Below are 23,309 nucleotides of genomic sequence, written 5' to 3'. Positions count from 1 at the left end.
TAGGCTCAATTTTAACCACGCATATGTGGGTCCACCAATTTCTTTAAAATCAATGGCCCAGATCCTGTGGGTCGACACTACCGTTCATACGATAATATGTTGCGGTATAATTTAAAAGCTCCAACTTAAAGAGTAAAATCACACGATAAATTACTAATTACTAAAAGGCACCAAAATTATTTAAATTATGAAGGTGAAAAATTAAATCTCTTTATCTCATCTCCAAGCATACTTGTGCTAAACCTTTAGTAAAAGCATTGCATTGAGAGTCTGTTGGGTATTTGTCACAGGTACACTAGCCTGAAGTGCCCATTTGGAAGCAGATAAACTTTCTTCTACACATAAATCAATCGATTCAGTCAGTTTAAAACAGAGGATTTATTCTCAGATTGAGATCAACCATTGCTTCGTTATTCTTCTTGTTCATACATCAATCGATTCGAATTGCATCATCTGTGTACAAATTAACAATTTCCACGATTATCCTCGGTGATGCTTATTTGGATATACAACCAGAAAGGAAGCTCGAAATATAAGAAGCTAAGCTGAAGTCCAATAGAGCGACAAGCTAAGCTGCAGCTTCAAATTGCAAGGATGCTCGGGCGATTTCCAGTGCCTCCTCCACTGAAGATGCACTTTGAATTTTGGCTTTCTCAACAGAAGGCTGCTTTCTTGCAAGCTCAGGAAGCAGTTGGAATTCCTAAAATGGGTCGGGGAGGTATCAGTGTGGCAAACAAAGCACTGTACAGCAGCCAATATAATGTGGGTAACAATTTTGTTAAGTCACACAATGAATTAAAACATCATTAGAAATCTCACTTCTGTGCTCTCGGATTAAACGGTAATTACATTTTAAACATGCCTAGACAATTTTCTATGAAATTTGTCCCGTTCAGGCCAAATTACAATATTGGAGGAACGATCAGTATATTTATACTGTAAATCTCATAGTCCAGTAATTAGTTAAAGAAGTTATACCTCAGGACTTCCACTTTCAAGAAAAACTCCTTTCAGTTTACCTGCAAAAAATTTCTGTGTAGTCAGCTTCTACAAAAAAGATTCACTCAATGCTTATACTATACATCCCCAGATGGAGAGGGAAATACCAGAATCTATCCAGAATGTTGCGACTTTTGGATCAAATTTCCCAACTTCAACAGTCTCACCAACTGCATAATATTGTGAAACAAGTTATTCTCAAAAAAATAAAAAAATTCAAAAAATTGTGGAGACTTGGAGATTGAAGATAATATGTAGCATGTGCAGAGAGCAACACATATGCTCACCATTGTCTCCAAAAAACTGCCACCATACTTTCCTCGGGCAACCTTCATATTCAAACACCCTCGAGTAGAAATAAGGGAGATAGTCATACCTAAGAAAGATGAAGCGGTCAAGCTGAAGTTTTATAAATAAAAAATCGGTAGATTTTTGTCCAACTTACGTGTCAGTATGAGCTGTTAGTAGTGCTTTAACACAATGTTGTGCAGACCGACGAGCATGATCAACATGCTCGACCCGAGCACTTCGGTTGTAAATCTACAAGATGTAAACCCTGTCAATTTCATCAGGTAAAATTATTGCTCAGTTCGATTGAAGACATAAAGACATACCTTTAAGGGAAATGCTGCTACATCCCCAATAGCGAAAATTCCTGGCACACTTGTTCTAAACAGACCATCAACCTGAGATTTAAATTTAAAGCATATTATGTTGTTTTCTACTTGCTGAGCAAGTGGAATTGCGAATCACATCGTCAATGGAGAAGGTACAAATAAGTGAAAGATAATTTACATTATTTAGTAATCACAACCAGTTCAACCCATAAAATGTAATGCCAGAGAAGCTTCAATATCTGTTGTTTTATGTGCAGGAAATGGTTGTCCTATTTGTTTCCCGTAAGAAGAAAAAGAGTACACGAGGTTGAAGTTCAATCAAGCATGCAACATTTTCCTGACAATAAAAGGACATGCCCAACAATATAATAACATACAGTACCTGTATTCCACCCAGATTGTTATTCAACCCAACGCTTTCAAATGGAGTGATAGCTGGCTTCGCTCCAATGCCGACGACCACCTGTGGGCCAAAGAACAATGTTAAATATATTTCCTTCTCCACCTTCAATTTTAACCATCAAGAAAGAAGCATTACTCAATCATGCACAATAATTATGGTTTTTGTGTTGGGGAGCTTAAAAACATCTATAATAAAGAGCAATTTTTCCAGATTACCGTGTCTGCTTCTATGATTGAACCATCCCCAAGTTTAACACCAGTCACATGCCCATCAGAACCAGCTTCTAATGTCTTTATGGAAGCACCCTGGAGGAATAAATTTATCAAATGCTATTCTTAACCTTTTTCACTTTAAAATAAATAAGATAATTTCTAATTCTGCTACCCTTTTTCTTCTTCTCTTCCCTAATTTTTCTTCCAGTGTTCTTTTTGTTTGGGTGGGGTGGGGGCAGTTAAGAAAGTGGAGATAGCACCAACCTTGACAAATTTGACACCATAATCGCGATATAGTTCTTCATACTTTTGCGCTAGAAAAGGAGTAAACAATCTTGTCATAAGATGGTCTTCAGGAAATATGATCTGTAATCCGAAAACTATGCAAGTAAGAATTTGATACAAGAAGTAACTAACACAAAATGAAATTAATCCGTAACTGAGTTGTAGAATCTAGACAAGCTGAAGTGAAGATGTCATACTCTTTTTAAGGAACCAAAGATCATGGTTATGTTTTCGGTGTTTCTGAAAAAGATTTTCAGAAAACGAACTGGGAATGTGATGTATGTTTGGTTATTTTTCCACAGAAATATTTTTATTGTAACTAGTATATAATCTGTATAGTGTCATATATACTTTTTAACATTACATTATTATTTTAAATTTGAAAATATTGCGTTTTAATAAATAAAAAAAGTAGAATTGTTTTCAAAATTGATGAAAAATTAAATATAAAAACTGATTGTATCGGAGAAAATGAAATGAGGTGAAAATGTAAAAATAATTAAAAAATGATATGCTTATGTTTGTCAGCTTCTAGGAAATCAATACATTTCTCCAAAACATAACAATCATCGTAAACACTTCTTAGGCGAGAATAATAATTATATTTTTAGTAAACAAATTATTACATAAAAATAATTATAGCTGAAGTGAATGGCATATAGAACAAAAAAATGTCGAGCTGTTAAATGTAATATCAAGTCCTTCACCAATATATTATTAATATATTATTAGTTAAATACAGGGAGAGAGATTGAAGAAGTTGATCACTTACAGTAGTATCAAGATTCCACCCAACTGCTGCCGCTGCTACTTCCATGCCAATATAACCACCACCAACAACTACAACTTTCTTTGCTTTTTCCTGAGAAATGGATATTTCAAAGTTAATCATGCACCATGAATAAGACCAACTTGACTACCGCCAATCATAGTTATCACAATAATCCAAAATTACCAGAGATGATATTAGTGAATTGGCATCTGCAACATCCCGGATATAATGAACGCCTGGTAAGTTTCCTCCAATTTTATCTGGAAACCTGAAGCCAAGGAACGACACACATTTCATATTATACGTTAAATATCTTCAAGAGGCAGTCGCTGAATAAAAATTGTGAAGTTCTATTGTTGAAGAGAAAACAAATATTAAAAACCTACAGCGATAAAAAAAAAAGTTTAGTACTAAGCTAGGTGCATATGCGGGGTAAAAAAATAGAAAAGAAAGTAACTTGCTCCAAGTCAGAGTCAAGGAGAACTTGGAATCCTGTGTTACATGAGTGAAATTTCTATACATGCATTTAAACATTTATTGGGAGTTGGTTTTTTATTCTTTTATTGTTAACAAGGAATGTCAAAGCCAAGCATTATTTCTTTCTGGTAATATTCAGCTGGATGCACATTTCACTGTTGTCCAAAACACTAAAGAGCAAATATAAGACAATTCAACGAGTATAAAAGTAGCAAATACCTAAGTTGGAAGATGATATGCAGGACTTAGCAGAGAAATTGTGTGATACCTGGAGGAAGTACAACCAGTAGCAATTATAAGTGATCCATATTTAAGCAGCTTTCCTGAATCAGTTCTTAATGTTTGCTTCTCTATATCAAGGCTTGTCACTGGATCCTCAAGAAGCATCTGTATGAAAATGATCATTTTAGGGATTCAACTGTGAACATCACTGAGTTGTACTTGCACCACAATGATGTTATTCAAAATCAGAGGCTCAAAAAATTGATCTACTAAATGTGATAATCACAATAAACATAACCACGACACAAGTAAATAATCCACACTGAAAAAAAATTATAGCTGAAACTAAAATCATTTATAGAATGAAATTTGGAATCAAATTCAAATGGCGAGTATATGTTCAAATGTTTTTCTCGAGAGCCCTATAACATGCTCAAATGTTCATACAACGTGGAAACTTGATACACTAGACGCCAGAACAGCTAATAACAAAATCAAAATGCACAGCTTTAACATATTATAAAGTTCAATATTGACAAAGACAAAAATATACTCAAGTACCCTCAATATTCTTTTTCAGATTTCAAGTATATTGTCCATAAATATACTGAGATCAAGCGGCAAACAAGAAGAGAAAAGAGGAGAGATTATTCGTTACCTCTATCCCTTTCTCCTTGTACCATTCAGGTGTCTGCCTTTCACCCCCTGAGCCAACACAAGTATGGAAACCCTGAAAATGCAATAACACCAAATCTATTCATGATATTCCCAACACTTTTATATGTATGGTTGCAAACGAAAGAATGACACTGATAACCACGGCCTAACACAAGTGAAAACATGATTCCAAAATAAGCATCACTAGCTGATTTCAAAAACAATTTATGCAAGCTATCAATGACATCATGCTCACGGGTAACCGAGCTGGCTTTTTATCTGTTGGGAACAAGTAAGCCTTTGTCAGTGCTGGACGCTCATAAGGTGCATATGCCTGTGATCAAAGAAAAAATTGATTGAAGCAAAACCACCACCAAATACCATATTATCAGCAACGCAAATTTAGATATCAGAAAAATGTGATAATTAATTTGCGATGGGAACAGAAAATACAGTTTGTCATTCTGATTTCTAATATCTTCTGGTTCGTATTCCTTGAATTAAATCATTAAATCTCTAGAAAATGTTTTGATCACCTGAAATCGGTCCTGTGACTCCTACCATCATGATTTTAAATTGGACACCAATTCGTAAATGTGAAATCTGGTTTTTACAAGTGCGGACGACCGCATGCTGCTGTGGCAGCACAATACACTCATCCTTTTATTGAACTATAAATGCAACGAAAATTTCAACATGTGATATTCAGTATAGTGCCACAGCCAAAAACATTGCAAAGAAAGGTCCCAAATTTTAAGGATATTCCTAATAGAATCCTCCATCTCTCAAACTTTTCCAATGATGAGATAGTGCAAGTGAGTTTTTGAACAACGGAGGTTGCTAGCATTCATTGTCTACCTCCAGTGGTAGACCAGGACTTCAAATGAGGAGGCGCCTATGCCCACCGATCTTGAGGCGAAACTTGCAGTTCTCAACAGCTCACCACATAAATTTCAATTTGTTTTTTAATATTTAGGTTGAGGGGAGCTGATATTTCGTTCTTGTTGGGTCGGCTTGTGACGACGCTTCTTAAGCATGATTGACTGAATTTGTATGTAAGAGAACGATGTTGATTTGATGCAGAAACATACATGGGGACTAAAAAGCTACCTCTTTGGAAACAATGCAGAGCTTTCCATCAGCCATCCCATGCTCGACAAAAGTCCGAGCTGCATAGCCTGCAGCATTTCCACCGCCAACTATCACAAACCTGCAATCACAGATCAAAACCCAGAAAAATAAATATAATCCCTAAACAGAACTTCAAAAAACGAAGATCAATGTCAAGAAGTTGCAGCTGCGCAATAGCTTACTCTCGATTATCGTTAGCGAAAGAGGAAGCCGAAACGGTGAATCTTCTCCGGTAACTCGTGAAACCGGTAGAAGAAATCTGAGAAATTTGATTGATTGAACCTGACTGCGGACACCATAATGAAATTCCGTGCTTCAATGATATCATATTGGATGTGCTCGCCATCAGCATTCTACGAGCTGCAAGCTTTCGCAACCCAAATGAATGAGAAACAATGAAACTCAAAGTGCAGAATAGCAACGAACTACTGCACAAGAAAATAAAAATGAAAAGAGAGATGGAGGACCTGCAGTCATCAGGAATCAAGAATTCTACAGTAATTTGTTATTTTATATGATAAAAGAGAGTAGTAGTAGGGTGAAAACAACAATTGAATTTTCTCAATTGACTTTTGTGCAGACTGAAGAGTCAGATTGGATATGGCAACGGCGATTGGCTGGGTGAAAGACACGTTCGCGTAGTCGCGTGGCAACATTCTAGAAACTTGAGCTCGAATACGATGATGCTAAAATTTTAATGTCGGTGAGCGAGTTGGACAAGGACCGAGCAAAACATACTGGAGAGAGGGTCAGGTTGAATGAGCGTGAATGAACAAACGTTATAGTACATGGGAAGTGTTTTCGACTTAGTTATGCTTGAATCATTTCAAATAGCGAAATGGAGAGTGCAAATGTAATGCCGCTAAGCAATGAGTGAACGAATATAATAATGAGATGCCTGATATTTATAGAGATAGAAAAGTTGAGCCGTGTGACAAGAACTTTGATATGTTAGTTACTTTAATAAGGAGATTTAGTCTAATTTTATCTTATTTTTAGTAATTTGTAATTTGATATGTATATTTTTATTTTTTCGGGATTGTTTCATTCTTTATCGTAGAAGATTTATTCAATAATTTTATATAATCGAGACTTTTTCCACCGTCATACTTGTATGAGTTAGGATTGGTGCATTCTTGGATATGCTAATCGCTCATAATGTGTTCGGTTGCTCTTTTACCGTGAAGGATCATTTCAAGGCAAAGAATAATGGATCGAACTCCGATTAATTTATTGGACCTCAATTTTGGTCAAAATGTATTCAATATGAGTATCATTTCGACTCATGGACTTGATTTTGATCGAGTTGGCCCAAATCACATCAGGATCGGATAAAAAAAAATATGAGGATATCATAATATATGTATATATCATTCCAAATCCATTTGATTTTCATCGCCTTCCTATATGACTCTGTTCCAATAACAAAAGATGTGCATTGTGGTACGAACTTCATTCGGCTACCGTGTATATTGGATTTTGTGTCAGTGGGGCTAAATTTTATGATAAAAATATTACTGACAGAAAAAGCAAGAGGACGAGATATCCATATATTATTCTCCTGAGTAATGATGATAAACACTAACGCCGTGCTTGGTTGGCTGGATAAAGTAGGTTTGTGTTTTTTTTTCCCAGCTTATCCAACGTTTGGTACGTTTGTAATTAAACTCACTTAATCTAGTGTCCAGTGGACTATGTTGTACTAGGCTGGATAATTTAAACTCATGGCACGGCCCAAAATTATTAGTCCTTCTTTCTTTCAAACGTCTGTTTTCCTATAATACCCTTTTCTTCCGAAAGAAGCCCAACAAAAGACTCTTCCTCCAACTAAACAAGAGCGTACGAAGGAAGAAAGGGGAGTCGCTTAGGTCTTTGCTGTCTTCGGCCAAATCTTCCTAATTCAGGTAAATAGTGTTTAAATTCTTGGATATTTACTTGAACTTGCAGAAGCTTTTGTAAAAATGAATTTTTTTTAAAGGTTAGTTTTTCGGATGTAATTTCCGAAATTTTGCAGAAATCTGAGGAGCCTGTGACTGTATCGTTTAATGACCTTTCTTTTTGTTTCTGGTTTCTGTTTCCTGCACGAAATCTGTTTTTTTTTTTGGTAGTTTATGTTGACATAGTTTAATTGAAGCGTGTCTTCTTTTTTGTTCGAATTTTCTGGGTTTCACGAAAACGTTGTATCTTTCTTTTCTGATATTATTCATCTGCCGAGCTTTTGTTTCGATGTCATCAATTTTATTTCATTACAAGCGAACACCAAATCTGAGTAAGCACTTGTCCATTTCTTACTTCAGACATTGTGCTAGATGTGCTTTATGAAATCGGTTTTGAAATAGTCCTGGTTTGGTTAATAGTAATAATAAATAAGTGCGCTTACTACAGACTTCAAATATGTTTTCAAATATATTGTGATGTATTTTTTAATAAGCCCTTGAAAACCAAAAATTTGGTGTTCACCCTACTGTGTTTGTTTACAATGTATGAAATTGTATTGGGTATTTGTGAATGCAGTTTTAAATACATGTTAAATTATAGTTTTTTTTTAAGTATCTTCGATATATGACCATTATACGTAGACACATTCTACTTTTTGTGATTCTTCACCAAATCATGTGTCGATCCTTCTTGATTATGTTACTGTTGAGACGTCATCGATTGAAGTTACGTGCGAAACGACTTGGTAAGACGCGTAGAACAACAGCCTCCTATAGCATGACAGAAAGAATAAATGTGCAAATGAACCATTTGCACCGGATTATTGAAATAGGAGATGTTCAATGTGTGGTGAACTTGCGAATGAATAGGAATGCATTTGCACGATTGTGTTACTTGCTAACTAATGTTGGAGGACTAGTGGAGTCTCCATATGTGCGAATTGAAGAGAAGGCCACCATGTTCCTGTCTATATTAGCGCACCACAAGAAAACTCGAGTTGTTGGTCATGACTATGTACGTAGTGGCCATACAATAAGCACCCATTTCCATCAAGTGCTCCGAGCAATTCTGATGTTACATCCTATACTACTGGTGAAACCATCCCCTGTCGATGATGCTTGCACCAACGAATCTTGGAAATGTTTCAAGGTAAGCTCAAACCATTGTTAAATACTTGTACAAAATTAACATACATGAACTACTCATGTATGAAAAATTTGATAGTTACATTGATGTTGAATTTTTATTGATAAATTGTATAGGGATGTCATGGTGCTTTGGACGGAACCTACATAAGTGTACATGTACCAACACTGGAGAAGGCCTGATATAGAACAAGAAAAGGTACTATTGCAGTCAACGTTCTTGGGGTTTGCGACCGGGACATGAAGTTTATATATGCACTTACGGGGTGGGAGGGCTCTGCAGCAGATGCTAGAGTTCTTAAAGATGCATTGAAAATTCCAAGAGGTTTTCTTACTATGATTTTTTATTACTAACTGTTACGTCTATGTTTTACTGCTTACATAATTTTACTGACTCGTGATTAAAGATGCAAACATTGTTATTTATTTCTTCATAAATTTACTGCTTACATAATGTTACTAACATAATAACAAATTTATTATTTTCAGGTTGTTATTACCTGACAATGGATATGCCAATGTCGAGGCATTCTTGACTCCGTACAGGCGAGTACGGTATCATAGAGATGCTTGGGGTAACTGTGCAAATGGACCACAGAATTATAAGGAGTTATTTAATTGGAAACACTCGCAAGCCCGCAACGTAGTCGAGAGAGCCTTCGGTTTGTTGAAAAAAAGATGGGCCATACTTCGAAGTCCATCGTTCTATCCATTGAAGACACAAAACAGAATCATAATGGCATGTATGTTGTTACATAACTTCATCAGGTCTGAAATGCCCGATGATCCAATTGAGGAATTGAATGATGATATCGTAAGTTCGGCAAATGTGACACAAGATGATTTCATCAACAGCTTCGAGTCATCGGATGAGTGGGATACGTGGAGGGAGAACCTCGCAATGTCGATGTGGAACAATTTGAACTAAAACATTCGGGTTTTTTTTTCGTTTGAACTTTTGGGGTTATGTACTGGTGGCATTTGATATTCATTAGTTTTAAATGTTGAGAACGTGATTGAATTTTATATTTTTCTATTTTTATTAATTCTACCGTTATTATGTAGTTTATTTTCGTTATTACAGATGTGATGGTCAGTCATTTAACTTCTTCTCACATGCTTAACAAGATGTATGTAGTATTTGCAGGAATAGCACAACGTCAGTAGAAACAGCGTAAATATGGAAAGTGTAGCAACTTCCGAGAGTTGTGTTGGGAAATTCAAGAAAGCTGATAAGACAAGACGTAGTTGGAGTGAACGTGAAGAAGAGTTGCTGATACAAGCACTGAAAGAGGCTTCCATACAAGGTTGGAAGAGCGGCAATGGATTTCGTCCAGGCTATTTATCTTTTCTTGAAAATCGTATGAAAGTTGCACTCCCTAACACAAACTTACGTGGCAACCCACGTATTAACTCCAAAGTTCATGTGTGGAAGAAATTGTACGGATCTTTGGTGACAATATTAAGTAGAAGTGGCGTCGGATGGAACGACACAGAGAAGACCATTGAAGCTTCAATCAACATATGGGAAGCATTAATTAAGGTATTTTTGGGTTCAAGATACTCTAAACTTTAGTTCTCTACCAAAAATATTCTGATACTGTATTTTTTATAAATTTGATAGGCAGACAACAATGCACGATCAATGCGACACAAAAGGTGGATCTATTACCATGATTGGTGCGAAATCTTTGGTAATGATCGGGCTACCGGAGAGAAAGCTGAACATTTCACTACAGCAGTTCAAGAGGTCCTTATAATGACACCTGAAGTACCAAACAATATAGGTATGAGCGTCGATGATTTGTTCTCTGTTGACGAGGGAGCTGCTGAGTCAATGTCACAGTCTCTGACACCATCCTCGCGACCTACATCAACTGCAAACTCGAAGGGTAAGAAACGGAAGCAGGTGGACGATGATGATGGTGCGATAGTGGAAGCCATAAATAATTTCGCCATCATCACGAAAGATACAATCACCGACCTTATCAAACAATTGGCTACAGAAAAAGAAGCGGATGATGAGAAGATGCGCAATGCACAGGAGAATCTATTAATGGTAATGGAAACAATTCACGAGTTGAGCGAGGACGAGAAAGTTATAGTTATTGAGTTACTGGTGGAGAACCCTGCCAAGCTATCACTGTTTTTGCGTTTGGGTGATTCCGGAAGATTGAGCTTAGCGAGACGGTTGCTAAGGTCAAGTTGAAGCTCTGCCTTTAAATGCGGCACTTTTGGGTCAATGTTAAGTTTCCATGCAATCTTTTTTGTCAAGTAATGAAATTGTGTGCATGTAAAACTTTCCTTAACTTTTGTTCACTCATTTCTTGTTGTGAATGAGCGGCAATGATGAAGTTGTATTTTGAAGTTTGACAAGATGTCACAAATTTGTTACGAAGTGGAAAACAATGACACTATTGCTTATTATGTGTTCTCATACTTTAATTTTGTTGCTTAATTAATATGAAATATGTTCAATAAAATTTGGTCACCAATCGTTAATACTCAATTTTGTATATGTTCTGTTTTACTTTGTGACAGTATGTTTTTATAATAAAAAACTTTTTTACCTCAGTGGAAATTTTTGGAAGGTCTTGCTATAAAATAATGTACGTTGCATTTTCTGGAATCATGTTGACTCACCACACGCATATTATGCTGAAGTTGTTGGTTTCATTTTTGTAAACAACCACTCGTGCATCAAACAATTATGCTGAGCTTGAAATTTGTTAAGTACACAAAATGGTTTGAGCTATATACCTAAACAGCATAACTTCATTACAACTTCATTATGATTTAAGCATCAAAACGTAGTAATAATACTTGCATACACAACCCATTGTCACACAACAAAACCCAAACAACTCTTGCCCACCTAACATTCGACTACATATGTACAACGATAATACAATCCAAAATAAACAAAAGGGTGGTTGCAAGACCGCGTCACTTACTGAATAATGGAACATTTTTATCCACTTGTGTCGTCCGATGATTCGATAATAACAACCGGTACACAATTATCTCTAGCAACGCGCTTCTTCATCGAGCGTCTCTCTGCAATACAACCACGCTTCTTGGTGGTTAAATGCTTCATTAGTTTTTTGTAGTACGTGTGTGCAACCGGGTCAAAAGTCTTTGTTCGGCCTGCTCTTTTCTTCAAGGAAAGTGAAGGAGTCGGGGCCTCCATATTTTTGTTCTTCGCTGCATCTGCAAGTTTATCAGCACCCTCTATTTCTTCATCTGATAGCAGGGATATCACTGGTACTACATACTTGCTGGTAACAGAAGCTTGAGAGTAGCTAGGAAAAGTCACAGACATTTTTTTTCCTACAAAAACAAGAGATGTGTTATTATCGGCTGCATGAATTGCACACAGGAATTGACACTACATCACTCCATTAAGTACACAAGAAATTGCATTTTTTTACACAAAAATCTATCAAAATTAATGTCATATCCTCTGAAGATATCAGTTTTGATTGATTTTACATTGTAGGCAGTATAGGTCCAACTCTATACATAGACATTAATTTGTACTCAGTATATGACAACTCAAAAGTATGACATACGTAAGTAGACAGAAACTAATTATATAATTTTCAGAAATGCATTTAAGGCTTACCCAATCAATCTGCCTACATGTTCGTAAATAACCACGACAAGTGTGAAGACAACATTTACACCTAACTGACCTTGGGCTGCAGGGAGAAGGAAAATTCAGTTCACTTTAATTGTTACCCAAATTGCATTGCAATGAATAAGTACAACTCATCAATACTCATGCACCTTAATCCTTGGCCATTATTCGTCCTCTTCACTATGGAAATTCCTGTACAAACATTTTTTGAACTAAGTTAATGTTAAATTGTAAATAACTAAAAACATCTGAAAATGGGAGAATGGGTTTCTTACAATCATCTTACCATTGCTTCGTTGCATTCGGTACATGGGCTTACTACTGAAGCTACATTCATTGATGAAGGTAAGAAGAAAAATGTAATGTTGAAAGTAGATGGTAAATTATATTGAACATTATAATATAAACTAACATAAAGTATAGGATTACCATTAGGTGAATGAAAACAGACATAAATTACAAAACCATATCACATACACGATATAACACATCAAAGTCTTCTCCATTTCGCACCATGATATTACAAAACAATAAACCTACACACAACATATTACTTACTTAGAAATGATAATAACAAGCATGAAAAATATCATTACACAAAGTAATGTGCAAAAGCAACCAAAACAACAATAAACTTGTTCCACAGATAAAGGTGTGTGCTCCACTGCATTGCTGGGTGTCCCGGATGTGGTGGATGCCATGTTCGACTTAGTTTCAACGTGATGTTTCGTGTCAATTGTATCGGCATTCTTCAGAGTAGAAGATTGTGAACTACAAACTGCATTGCATGCTTGTGTGTGCCGACGAATTGTAGAAGGAGAAGTGGGATTTGGTGACGAATTTGAACCCATTTCGATTTTCGTTGATGGTTCATTGTTCCCAGAAACTTTTTCAACATTACACTCATCATACCAAATGAATATGTTCCGATGTTTCAAACCGGCGGGACATATAAAGTAATATTGGCCCGGTCGGTTGGAATATTGACCAGCTTCACGTAATAGCATATACCCATTGCCGCAAGCGCATTGTGGTGGTGTCTTGATTTCCATGAAAGCTATGGAAAAGATTAATTGAATGAATTTGAAAGTGAGTTACATAGCTACAGATATGTCGTTAGCATAAAATATTACACACATAATTTTTGGGCAAATACACAAAGTTTAGTACACCTAAAAACTTGTCAACTACTTATCAACTTCCCCATAAGATTTTAAAATTAGATCCTAACCAACGAAAACCAGATAAATCAGAGTTCATTAAACTGTCAAACTTACACCCGTAGAAGTTGCAACCTGGAATATCAGCTTCAAGAGTTATACAAAACGGAACGTACATGAAATAAAGCTTCTAAAAAAAATAAAATCTTAAATTTTGTCAAAAATACTCACTTTCACGGCCTGCAAGAAGGTTGGACCTCTAATCTCCTTCCGCACAAAATTTTGTCTCGCACAGTATCTTGCAATGTCGATCGAATATGAACCTGCACGCTCCAATTTCAATCCTTCGGCTGTCGGATTCACCTGGAACACATCAAGATCCAGAGATTTTCGAGAATAATTCGTAAAACTCTGCGGAGCTTTTACGTTGCTGTCGGCTAGGGTTTTAATCGAAGATATTGTGCGGCGGACATGAGTCCAAGGAAATGTGCGGATAGGTAAATTAGAGTTCCATGTGAAATTAGTAATTAAACGAATAAGTCAAAGGGTAGTTTTGGTAATACAAGTGAAGTCAGTATTTAATCACACCTTTAAAAATCTCACCAAACACAACAAGGATTTGGCCACACCTTACATCATATATTACATTTCAATCACAATCATTTTTGTTTATCATTTACATACTAATCATTATTTTATATTGTCCTCATACCAAACGCAGCCTAAAAATATGACTAGATGAACGAGTATTATTCTTTTTTAAAAAATAAAAATAAAATAAATTGAAATAGCTTGAAAATGAAGCTTATTTTTTATATTTTCAAAATATAGAGTACAATATAATAAAATTTAATTTGTGTTAATTTCATTCTATATTATAAAAACGCAAAAAATCATGTGAGATGTTCTCACAGATCAATTTTTGTGATATTGATATTTTATTTGGTCACTCATTAAAAATTATTTTTTAAAAATGTAAATATGAGAAGATTGACACGTCTCACGAATAAATATATGTGAGACTATCTCGCAAAAAACTTGAAATAATTACATATTTATTTCATGTTTATGAGTTTTTCTATATTATAAAAAACACAAAAAATCATGTAAGATGGTCTCATAGATCAATTTTGTGATACTAATATTTTATTCGGATCATTCATGAAAAAAATTATTTTTATTGTAAATATGGATAAGGATGACCTGTCTCACGAATAAAGATATATGAGACCGTCTCATAAAAGACCAAATATAATTGTAGATTTAATTCATGTTTATGAGTTTTTACTCCACCTAGATCCGTCAAAACGGGTCAATCCATTCCGGTTAGTCAATCCCACCATGAAGAATAAGCAGGTTGAGTTATTATTTTGTGGTCGCGAGCCAAAATGGGACAGGTTGTTTGAATCCCGAGGAAAGGCGGCAAATCAAAATTCTCTTTAAAATACTTTTTTTATTATAATTTACGTTTGATTTTAAAAAATATATATTTTGGACACCTCACCCCATCGATGCCTGAGAAGTACTCAGGTCATCCTATAACTTGAGCTGAGGAGGGGTTGGAACCATGGTCATCTATAACTCAAAGCCAAAATAAGAGCCAGCTATGGACCATCTCCGGAATTGCAAAAACCAGAGAAGATAATCATACCAACATAGGCTCAAGTGAGGTCGGGCGGTGTAACAGGATTTAGGAGATTGAGGGCTATGTCCTCATTATCGCACCACGATTATATGCCTGGATATCTCAGTACATGTGTCGTTTCCAAGTCCATAATATGGGATTCCATACTTCGGAATCATGTGTCTGTCACTCAGCGCACGTTGAGATTATGTAACTAGACTAGAGGCAGTCTGGGTTGTTAGAGATATAAGTGTCAGAAAGCAGGACATGAGTAGCCATCTTGTCATGAATAACAAGTGAACACTGAAAACAAGGTCATTATTACTTATATTTTTATAAATACCGAGGTTGTTTTTATTAATTATAAAACATTCAATTCACTTACCATTTCTCATAAACTTTCAATATATATTTTCTATATTATATTTTCCCTTATAAAAAACATTTGACTGATTTGAGCAACAAATTGGTCATGTTCGAAAACCTCTCAACGCCCCTCTAATGTTCTTTTCTCTTTAAAGTGTGCAAACTAATTAGCCCGGATACTCTCCACTTGATCTCCGATGTGTCTGAAAAATATCTAACCAATCCGATATAATCGCCTACTAAGCTCAATCGGATCGATATCACCAATTATATCTTATATTCTCCGATATCATATAAATTTTATATTAATTCAACAATGTATATCAAGCATATATTTTAGCCCATAGAAGTAAAAGCCTAAAATCCCAAGCAATAGATCATGGGCTAGCCTTAGAGACGTGTGATTTGATAAATACGATGATTAAAATTCATAATTAATAATTTTTTTCCACACCATTGTTGAAGGAGTCAAAGAAGGCAGAGCGATAGAGAGAGTGTTGATGAGTCCGTTTGGACATACAGCTCTGTCCTACCTATCTTCTGTCTACGTCCTCTCCTTCTCCTTTCCCCGCCGCCGTGTTCAACGATAGCCATTTCTCGATAATTTTATCCCCATGGCTCCAGAAAGTAGCTCAGCCTCAGCTTCGAGCAGGTCAAACATTGATGGAGTGCTGACACATGGTGGTAAATACGTGCGGTACAATGTGCACGGTACTTTTTTCGAGGTCTCCAACAAATACGTGCCCCCTCTCCGCCCTATTGGTCGCGGCGCCTACGGACTTGTCTGGTAAATTTTAGCATTAATTCAATGTCGATGGTCTTGTGAGAGATCTTTAATTACCTAATCAGATGCACCAGTTAATGTATTCTACTGAAGGCGGAAACTTGCATCGAAAATTGAAATTTTTTCACGTCCCTTGAGTTAAAGTTTCAAAACTTATAATATCTACCTGTCTGCTCCTTGTACGGCGCGGCACGGCCCTTATTCGGGTGCGAAAGGTCGTTAGTGCTGTCATTTATGGCTTATGAGCGTATAAGAAACATAAATTTGTATGCTTTTCTTTGTACGAGAGAGAAATTTTGTGCATGGAATCTATTGTTTGTTAGAAGACATCGTGGGTAAAATTGTACAATACTAGGGTGTGCAGATTCTTGCTTGCTCATGCAGCTTTGATGTGTACAAACTTCACGTTTCTTTTCATCTTTTTATGTAGTGCTGCTATCAATAAGGAGACTAATGAGGAGGTTGCCATTAAGAAAATTGGCAATTCATTTGATAACTGTATAGACGCGAAAAGGACTTTGAGGGAGATTAAACTTTTACGCCACTTGGATCATGAAAACGTAGGTTGAATTGAACCCATTATTCTGCTAGCCTTTGCAGTCTTGATAATTCTCGATAGCCGGAGTCCTGATGCTTTTTTTTTTTTTTTAATTATGTTTCACATTTTAATTAGGCTTTATTCGTTTCAGATTATAGCTATCAAAGACATTATTAGGCCACCAAAGAGGGAAGCTTTTGATGATGTCTACATAGTATATGAATTGATGGACACAGATTTGCATCAGGTTATCAGATCCGATCAAGAATTAACAGATGATCATTGTCAGGTTATACTGAATACCATTTATTTTTACAAATAGTTATTTAATTTTCAGTTCAAATACAGCACTTAAGATGAATCACTCTGATTCCAGTTACATTAACTTCAAATTTAGCTATGAACTAGAATCTTGAGAGTGAAAGCAAGAAAGAGCTACTAATAAAATGAATTGGTCAACTGAGAGTTTCATGTGCAAATGTTACATCAAAAGAGTTCTGTGGTTGGAGTTATTCGACAAGTTATTAATACATTTTCTGTGGATTGTACTGGGGTATTCACTAATTCTAAGCAGATAGACTCTTTTCCCTTAGATGCCTAAATTATCTCTCTTTGAACACAGGACAGAAATGGTTGCAGAGTAGATTGTGTTCTTATCGCTTGATATTTTTTTTGCTATTTCCAATTGGCATTTAAAAGTTGTGTTCAAATACAACGTGTTGATAACCACTTGATTACGAGAAAAATGCATGAGTGGATCCAGCAAATTGTCGGTCACTCCCTCAAATTAAAAATATTAAATTCTATACATAATTTTCTGAAAAATCATGTTTTGCTCACTTGACATCCTTTTAGTCTCCTTTCTCTCCTAGTCACACTCCTCATCATTATTCCTGAATCCTCTCGTGTGAATTACCTAAATATTTCAGCACCTAGTCTTGGTAAGGAATTCACTGTAAAATGTAACTCCCAGTATCGCAGAATTTTGTGGGAAGGAATTTGATGTCATTGATCTACTGGAACTACCTGCAAGTGGTGTATTTCTTTTTTGAATAGTCCATTTTTCATGGAAAAAGAAACTCGAATCATGGAAATTGCCATGTTGTAATAGCCTCTTGTAGTTTTGCTGCCGCTGTTGCATATCTCAAGTTCCTAGTTCTTACCTAAATATATCCTCTCAAGTTGAGTATTTTGGCATAATTCATGAGAAAAGTGTTTTCTTTTCGAGTTCCTATAATTATTTGTGAATTATGACCTTATTTATTTTACAATTTTCAGTACTTCCTGTATCAATTGTTACGAGGGCTAAAATATATACATTCAGCAAGCGTCTTGCATCGTGACCTTAAGCCAAGCAATTTGCTTCTCAATGCGAACTGTGATCTGAAAATAGGAGATTTTGGTTTGGCAAGGACAATATCTGAAACGGATTTCATGACAGAATACGTGGTAACACGTTGGTATCGAGCACCTGAATTACTCCTTAATTGCTCTGAATACACTGCTGCAATAGACTTGTGGTCTGTTGGTTGCATTCTTGCTGAAACAATGACCAGAGAACCTTTATTCCCAGGAAAAGATTATATTCATCAGCTGAAACTCATTACTGAGGTATTCCTTTTTAACATCACTCTTTTGGGATCATTAGTTATCCACCAGGGTTTGGAGGGACAATTTCCAATATAACGAAAACATTTCAATAATTCTATTTTTAATTTTTCTAAAAAATGCAAGTTTCGTATTCTAAATGCATTCAGTCTCCCCACATGTACCCTCTTCCCAGTTCACCATCCTCCCTGAATATCTGGAGTTTTCTATGTTCGGGATCGAAGCTCCATGATTTTCGAATTATGATTTTGTGGGGTGACATTACGAATTGAATTTTGCAATTTCTCCAAATTTAGCCTAAACATATAAATTCTGTGTATGAAAGATGAATTGAAATTTCAATGTGGCATCAAATCCAGCTACTAATTAGTGTTAGAGGAAGCTTGAGGGAATGAGGAGTCGAAAAGATAACCGAAATGCAAAGAATGGATAGTTTAGATTAGAGGTTCACCAAGCAAAGTTTCCCTCTGTATGTCTAAATTCTGTTCTATATTATAAATTTGTAAATCGTCTCCTTTTTTGCCTCAAAGCTATTAGGGACCCCTGATGAGATGAGCCTTAAATTCCTAAGAAGTGACAATGCCCGAAGATATGTAAAACAGCTTCCTCAATTCCCAAAACAACAATTGTTGACTAGATTTCCGAACATGTCTCCTTTGGCACTGGATTTACTGGGGAAGCTGCTTAAGTTTGATCCCAGCCAACGTATAACTGGTACATTCAGCTTCTTTTTTAGATTTGATCTCAATAGTTAATCTTGTTAAATTCAGCTGATATCAAATTTCTGGATTAAGCAGTTGATGAGGCTCTCCGTCATCCATATTTATCATCTCTTCACGATATAAATGACGAGCCCATTTGCTCCATACCTTTCAGTTTCGACTTTGAACGGCCATCGATAACCGAAGAAAACATTAGGGAGCTTATTTGGAGGGAATCAGTTGAGTTTAATCCGTTGGTAAATATATAATGTTTCTCCGTGGATGAATCTTCCTGGACATATATTATTCTAACCGTTGTTTAAATTATCACAGCTTGTTATTTATAAAACTGAGTTTACTATTAGAAGTTACCAAGTTTATTTAGGATTACTAAATATTTATTTCAGGTTTGTTAATTGTTACTGTGAAGCTAGATGTTATTCTAATTCATTATAGCTGAGATAGTCGATTTGTGCCGTGACTTTAAATTTGATTTAAATGCGATCTTATTGGGATCTCTGATTTTTTCATGATCAAATACACAAATTTTTATCTAAAGTTGACATATTTGATTTGATCCTATACATCTGATAAATGGACAAATATTCAAAAAAAAAAAAAAAAATTATACATGATTCATGTACCACAAATTCTAATATAGGTAATTCTTATAATAATATGTCTTTATTCCTTCGCTTTAGAATTGTAAATTATGGCTTATAAAAGCAACTCTTGATTAGTCGATAGAGGAAAAATCAATATTTACAATTTCAAATTCTTGGAGAGGTAATATATTATTTTGAGGATGAAGCTGAGAATGCAAGCTGCAAATTGCACTAGTTTAATGTACCATTCTTGAAATGGACTTATGATTGGCTGTATAATTATACTGTGTGTCTTTAGAAGCACTTGAAATATGATATGAGATCTTTTCAGGAACCCTGCAATAGAAAATGTAGTTTATCAATACCACGTGTGTTTCAAACCTATATATTTATCATATATTATATTAATTAGATATTTATTATGTCCTCCACTCAATTAATAGATGTTCGATATTTATCTCGTATTAGGATATTCAATCAGAATACCAAATGATGTTACTCTAACTGGAGGATAATAGTTCAAGAAAAAAAAGCATTAGTATATTGGGAAGCTCACATACATTCTGTAGCTGCTGGGAATGCATCAAATAGCGAAGTCACAATCTTGAACATCGTCTATTCTCAAGAAAAAAAAGGAAAAAAGGGGAAAGACAGATAGTGACTAAACAGTTTAAAGATTAAGTAAACGAGGTGTTAAAAAGATTGACGAGGATATTTATTTTTAGTACCAGCGCTACACCTCCCAGTTTGATAGGTGGCTCAATGAAAACTCGAACTTTCCTGCATGGGGTTGTGAAAGAAGTTATTGCTATCTTTCAATTGAACATGATGGGGTCGTTCAAAAATTATCTTTATGCATACGTGATGACTTGCTTGTCTCCATCTGCTGATAGTGAGTAATAGCTGCATCCTCTGGTTAAAGGGACTTGTATATTATTCCAATCTGCATTAGCAAAATAGAAATCTTTAGTGTCAAAGAATGTAAAATGCTATTCTCTATGTAAAACGATAATTTCTTTTTAAAGGTAGTGTGTAAATCATTCGAGATTAGTGAGTGAGGTGATCGCAGAAGATACCTAAATGCCAACTGACTGCAGCGGTGAAGTCATTCCCTTCGCATATATGATCAATGTTGAACTGCATATTTTGACCCATACATGAAATTATTTGCTCGAAGAAATGCAAAACCTCCTGCATTGTTCAAGAAACAAACATGTTACTTCTGAACAAGGCAACATAAACTTTACTATAAACACATGAAAGGCGGCAAGTTCCTCGTGAGTTGGGTTATTGATATTTTAAAATTTTAAATGTGATTTAGAGATGTAATACCTTTTTTCCATGGAATGGTTTAGAGAAAGAGAAATCTTCAAAGAAGCAATCTTCTGCCATCAATTTGTCTAGTTTCTTTAACTTCTTCTCATTAATGGCAGAGTAAAACTGCATAATTGTGTTTGCAGGAGAATCTGCGCTTATTTTGATGTTAGAATTGCTAGATGGAATCGCAAATAGTTGTAAGGATTTGCTTTTGATGCTCTTTTTTAAATGTATCGGTTGGAGCAGCATCCCAATATCTGGTTCTTGAAAGCCGCATGGTCTGTTTAGAAACACAGAGTGAAATGAATGCTTCACCTCTGGTTTGACATTGAACTGGATACTCTGCATTGTGACAGCATTGCTAAATCTCATTGAAGCAGCCATTGTAGAAGGATTGACAAAATATGCATCTGACATGTGAATTTGAGTGTTGTGATAGAGCAAAATGGGAATGTTTGTTCCTTGGAATATGGAAAAGGCATCATGGTTTCTTGGCATTTTAGTTTATTTATGTGGCTTGATCCTTAAGACATTCCAAATTCTGTGATAGATACTCCTTTGATTTGGTCAAGAATTGATACCATGATTCACCTTGAAATGGAAGCATAGTAGGACGTTTTCTTCCCCAAATTCGAAAAAAAGAGGGGATAAGTTCTTGCTTGATTATTGCATCAAAGTTTTGCCATAGTTGGTACCATCATGCATACAAGATTTTACCAAATACCGTGAACTAAATCGAGATTAGTGGTTTAATGTGCATCGCAACATGTAGCAAATAGTAATGTACATGGTCTAAATAAACATTTCTGGTTTTTATAATTTTATGGTTTTGAGCAACCGATCTGTATAACGTGCCTTGTTTGTTAAGGAAAACACTTGATCTTTCGAATCAGACTACTTCGACAATATCAAGCAAGAATGTAGCCACCAAATTTTTTTCAATTCACAAAAACGAGTACAAGAAAATGCAATACAAGAGTTTTATACAACATTTTTACTTAATACTGAGATTTTTTCCTAGGTGAACTCAGATATTGAGCTGAGGATATGAGCGAATGAAATGCTTTTGCTGCTATCCTCATTTTGATCTGTCCTCTCTGTGGAATTAGTCTCTGCCTCTTCAAATTCTTGTCAAATGCAGAATTAGTAGCCGTTGCATCATTTACCTTGGTTCTCATCTTTTGCCAAGATGTTTGAGCCGAAAACACTTTTTTTTTGTTCTTTTTGGAGTGATTTTTGATCTGATTCTTGATACTTGAGTACTTTGGATTGAATACAATTATAATCTGGGGTGGTTTATATAAGGTGTTTGATTTTGGTGCATCTGGGGAGGACCAGTGAGGGTGGTAGCAAGGGTTCTTCACTAGGCAGGGGAGTGGGGAGACATGCCAGCTATAATCTTTAGACCTCAAAGATTCTGTAAGAGCACCAGTTATTTTATTTTATTCAAATTTTGTCGATCAATATAATATATGCTGTGTGCAGATAGAGATGTAAGAAGTAATTCTGACAAACATGTGACTAATATGTTTTTTTTATGGGCGAGACCTTTAAGTTTTTAAAAATAACATAAAAATTTGAGAAAAATTTCTTTTATCAATGAAGCGGCTATATTTAGCGTCACTTGCAAATGATGCTTAATTTAAAGTGTAAAGTGGTAATTATTGAAGTTTATGATTCTTAATAAAATAAAATGACTATGGTTTTCCTTACTTCACGAGTTTATTCAATTTGTTTCCTTTTGTTTTTAAACTTCAGTTGTCGCCAAGAAAATGATTGGGTACTTTATATTGCTCATGGTGGCAGCCTGGCTTCTTGACCATGTGCAAGTTTCTGTAAGCATGTATAAATCGCTCTATGGTGTTCCCAAGGTTCAGAGAAATCTACCAAATATCCATGGGAGAATATCCATCCCAAGGCACATGAGTTCGTGTTCGTGTCCTGCCAACAGTAACATCGCTCAGATTTATTGGTTTTTGGGTCATTCAATTGGATCAATCAGAGAATAAATCTTCTTTAAAAATGTCAAATTGTCATACAAGTTGGGGAGATGGGAATCTTTACATGGTTGGACAGTCCTCTGGCATGTCCCCAAACCTCGATGAAAG

General features: G+C 35.6%; 4 protein-coding genes, 1 long non-coding RNA gene and 1 pseudogene across 8 annotated transcripts; 3 read left to right on the top strand and 3 right to left on the bottom strand.

Moving 5' to 3' along the window:
* Positions 1-361: 361 nt before the first annotated feature.
* On the bottom strand, positions 362-6,425 carry LOC142542902 (monodehydroascorbate reductase, chloroplastic/mitochondrial). The gene is made up of 17 exons (XM_075649801.1): positions 6,243-6,425; positions 5,958-6,135; positions 5,755-5,854; positions 4,901-4,978; positions 4,646-4,717; positions 4,034-4,152; positions 3,472-3,556; positions 3,289-3,378; positions 2,496-2,597; positions 2,235-2,324; positions 1,999-2,079; positions 1,614-1,685; positions 1,445-1,539; positions 1,287-1,375; positions 1,107-1,169; positions 979-1,019; positions 362-700 (listed from the first exon to the last, which is right to left on the bottom strand). Exons 1-17 carry the CDS (start codon positions 6,250-6,252, stop codon positions 569-571), a joined length of 1,497 nt encoding a protein of 498 aa, XP_075505916.1. The 5' UTR covers positions 6,253-6,425; the 3' UTR covers positions 362-568.
* Positions 6,426-7,637: 1,212 nt separating this feature from the next.
* Positions 7,638-11,140, top strand: LOC142542901 (uncharacterized). Its single transcript, XM_075649800.1, has 3 exons — positions 7,638-7,679; positions 10,006-10,401; positions 10,483-11,140. The coding sequence occupies exons 2-3, from the start codon at positions 10,039-10,041 to the stop codon at positions 11,065-11,067; spliced, it is 948 nt and encodes a 315-aa protein (XP_075505915.1). The 5' UTR covers positions 7,638-7,679; positions 10,006-10,038; the 3' UTR covers positions 11,068-11,140.
* LOC142541781 (uncharacterized) lies at positions 7,875-9,786 on the top strand (annotated as a pseudogene).
* A 1,625-nt stretch (positions 11,141-12,765) lies between the features above and the next one.
* LOC142542900 (uncharacterized) lies at positions 12,766-13,932 on the bottom strand. The gene is made up of 2 exons (XR_012819598.1): positions 13,890-13,932; positions 12,766-13,555 (listed from the first exon to the last, which is right to left on the bottom strand). It is a non-coding gene; the product is annotated as an uncharacterized LOC142542900 (long non-coding RNA).
* Positions 13,933-16,090: 2,158 nt separating this feature from the next.
* LOC142542898 (mitogen-activated protein kinase 4-like) lies at positions 16,091-21,864 on the top strand. Of its 4 annotated transcripts, none has more exons than XM_075649798.1 (7): positions 16,091-16,435; positions 16,863-16,992; positions 17,122-17,259; positions 18,249-18,581; positions 19,109-19,292; positions 19,376-19,518; positions 21,558-21,864. In XM_075649798.1, the coding sequence occupies exons 1-7, from the start codon at positions 16,263-16,265 to the stop codon at positions 21,564-21,566; spliced, it is 1,110 nt and encodes a 369-aa protein (XP_075505913.1). In that variant the 5' UTR covers positions 16,091-16,262; the 3' UTR covers positions 21,567-21,864. The 4 variants fall into 4 exon arrangements, with proteins under 4 accessions (XP_075505913.1, XP_075505912.1, XP_075505910.1 ...); XM_075649797.1 differs by having other exon boundaries at positions 21,345-21,864; XM_075649795.1 differs by lacking the exon at positions 21,558-21,864 and adding an exon at positions 20,353-20,759.
* Positions 20,042-21,699, bottom strand: LOC142542899 (uncharacterized). The gene is made up of 6 exons (XM_075649799.1): positions 21,217-21,699; positions 20,961-21,075; positions 20,746-20,827; positions 20,613-20,664; positions 20,445-20,499; positions 20,042-20,220 (listed from the first exon to the last, which is right to left on the bottom strand). Exons 1-6 carry the CDS (start codon positions 21,697-21,699, stop codon positions 20,042-20,044), a joined length of 966 nt encoding a protein of 321 aa, XP_075505914.1.
* Positions 21,865-23,309: the final 1,445 nt, after the last annotated feature.

The sequence above is a fragment of the Primulina tabacum genome, chromosome 4 (genome assembly GCF_025594145.1).
Source record: "Primulina tabacum isolate GXHZ01 chromosome 4, ASM2559414v2, whole genome shotgun sequence".
Lineage (NCBI taxonomy): Eukaryota > Viridiplantae > Streptophyta > Magnoliopsida > Lamiales > Gesneriaceae > Primulina > Primulina tabacum.
The sequence above is the reverse complement of the archived record's forward strand: the minus strand, read 5'-3'. Positions and strand labels throughout refer to the sequence as shown.

Bases quoted from the DNA above. Each gene is read 5' to 3' on its own strand.
- LOC142542902 (XM_075649801.1), bottom strand. The intron at 4,979-5,754 runs GTAGCTTTTTAG...CTTTGATCACAG, and splicing joins TCTGCATTGTTTCCAAAGAG to GCATATGCACCTTATGAGCG. The intron at 2,325-2,495 runs GTTGGTGCTATC...TTATTCCTCCAG, and splicing joins ATGGTGTCAAATTTGTCAAG to GGTGCTTCCATAAAGACATT.
- LOC142542901 (XM_075649800.1), top strand. From the start codon at position 10,039: ATGGAAAGTGTAGCAACTTCCGAGAGTTGTGTTGGGAAATTCAAGAAA. The intron at 10,402-10,482 runs GTATTTTTGGGT...TAAATTTGATAG, and splicing joins TATGGGAAGCATTAATTAAG to GCAGACAACAATGCACGATC.
- LOC142542898 (XM_075649795.1), top strand. From the start codon at position 16,263: ATGGCTCCAGAAAGTAGCTCAGCCTCAGCTTCGAGCAGGTCAAACATT. The intron at 16,436-16,862 runs GTAAATTTTAGC...CTTTTTATGTAG, and splicing joins GGCGCCTACGGACTTGTCTG to TGCTGCTATCAATAAGGAGA. The intron at 19,519-20,352 runs GTTGAGTTTAAT...ATCTCGTATTAG, and splicing joins AGCTTATTTGGAGGGAATCA to GATATTCAATCAGAATACCA.
- LOC142542899 (XM_075649799.1), bottom strand. From the start codon at position 21,699: ATGCCAAGAAACCATGATGCCTTTTCCATATTCCAAGGAACAAACATT. The intron at 21,076-21,216 runs GTATTACATCTC...TGAACAATGCAG, and splicing joins AACCATTCCATGGAAAAAAG to GAGGTTTTGCATTTCTTCGA. The intron at 20,500-20,612 runs GTACTAAAAATA...TCTTGAGAATAG, and splicing joins AACTGGGAGGTGTAGCGCTG to ACGATGTTCAAGATTGTGAC.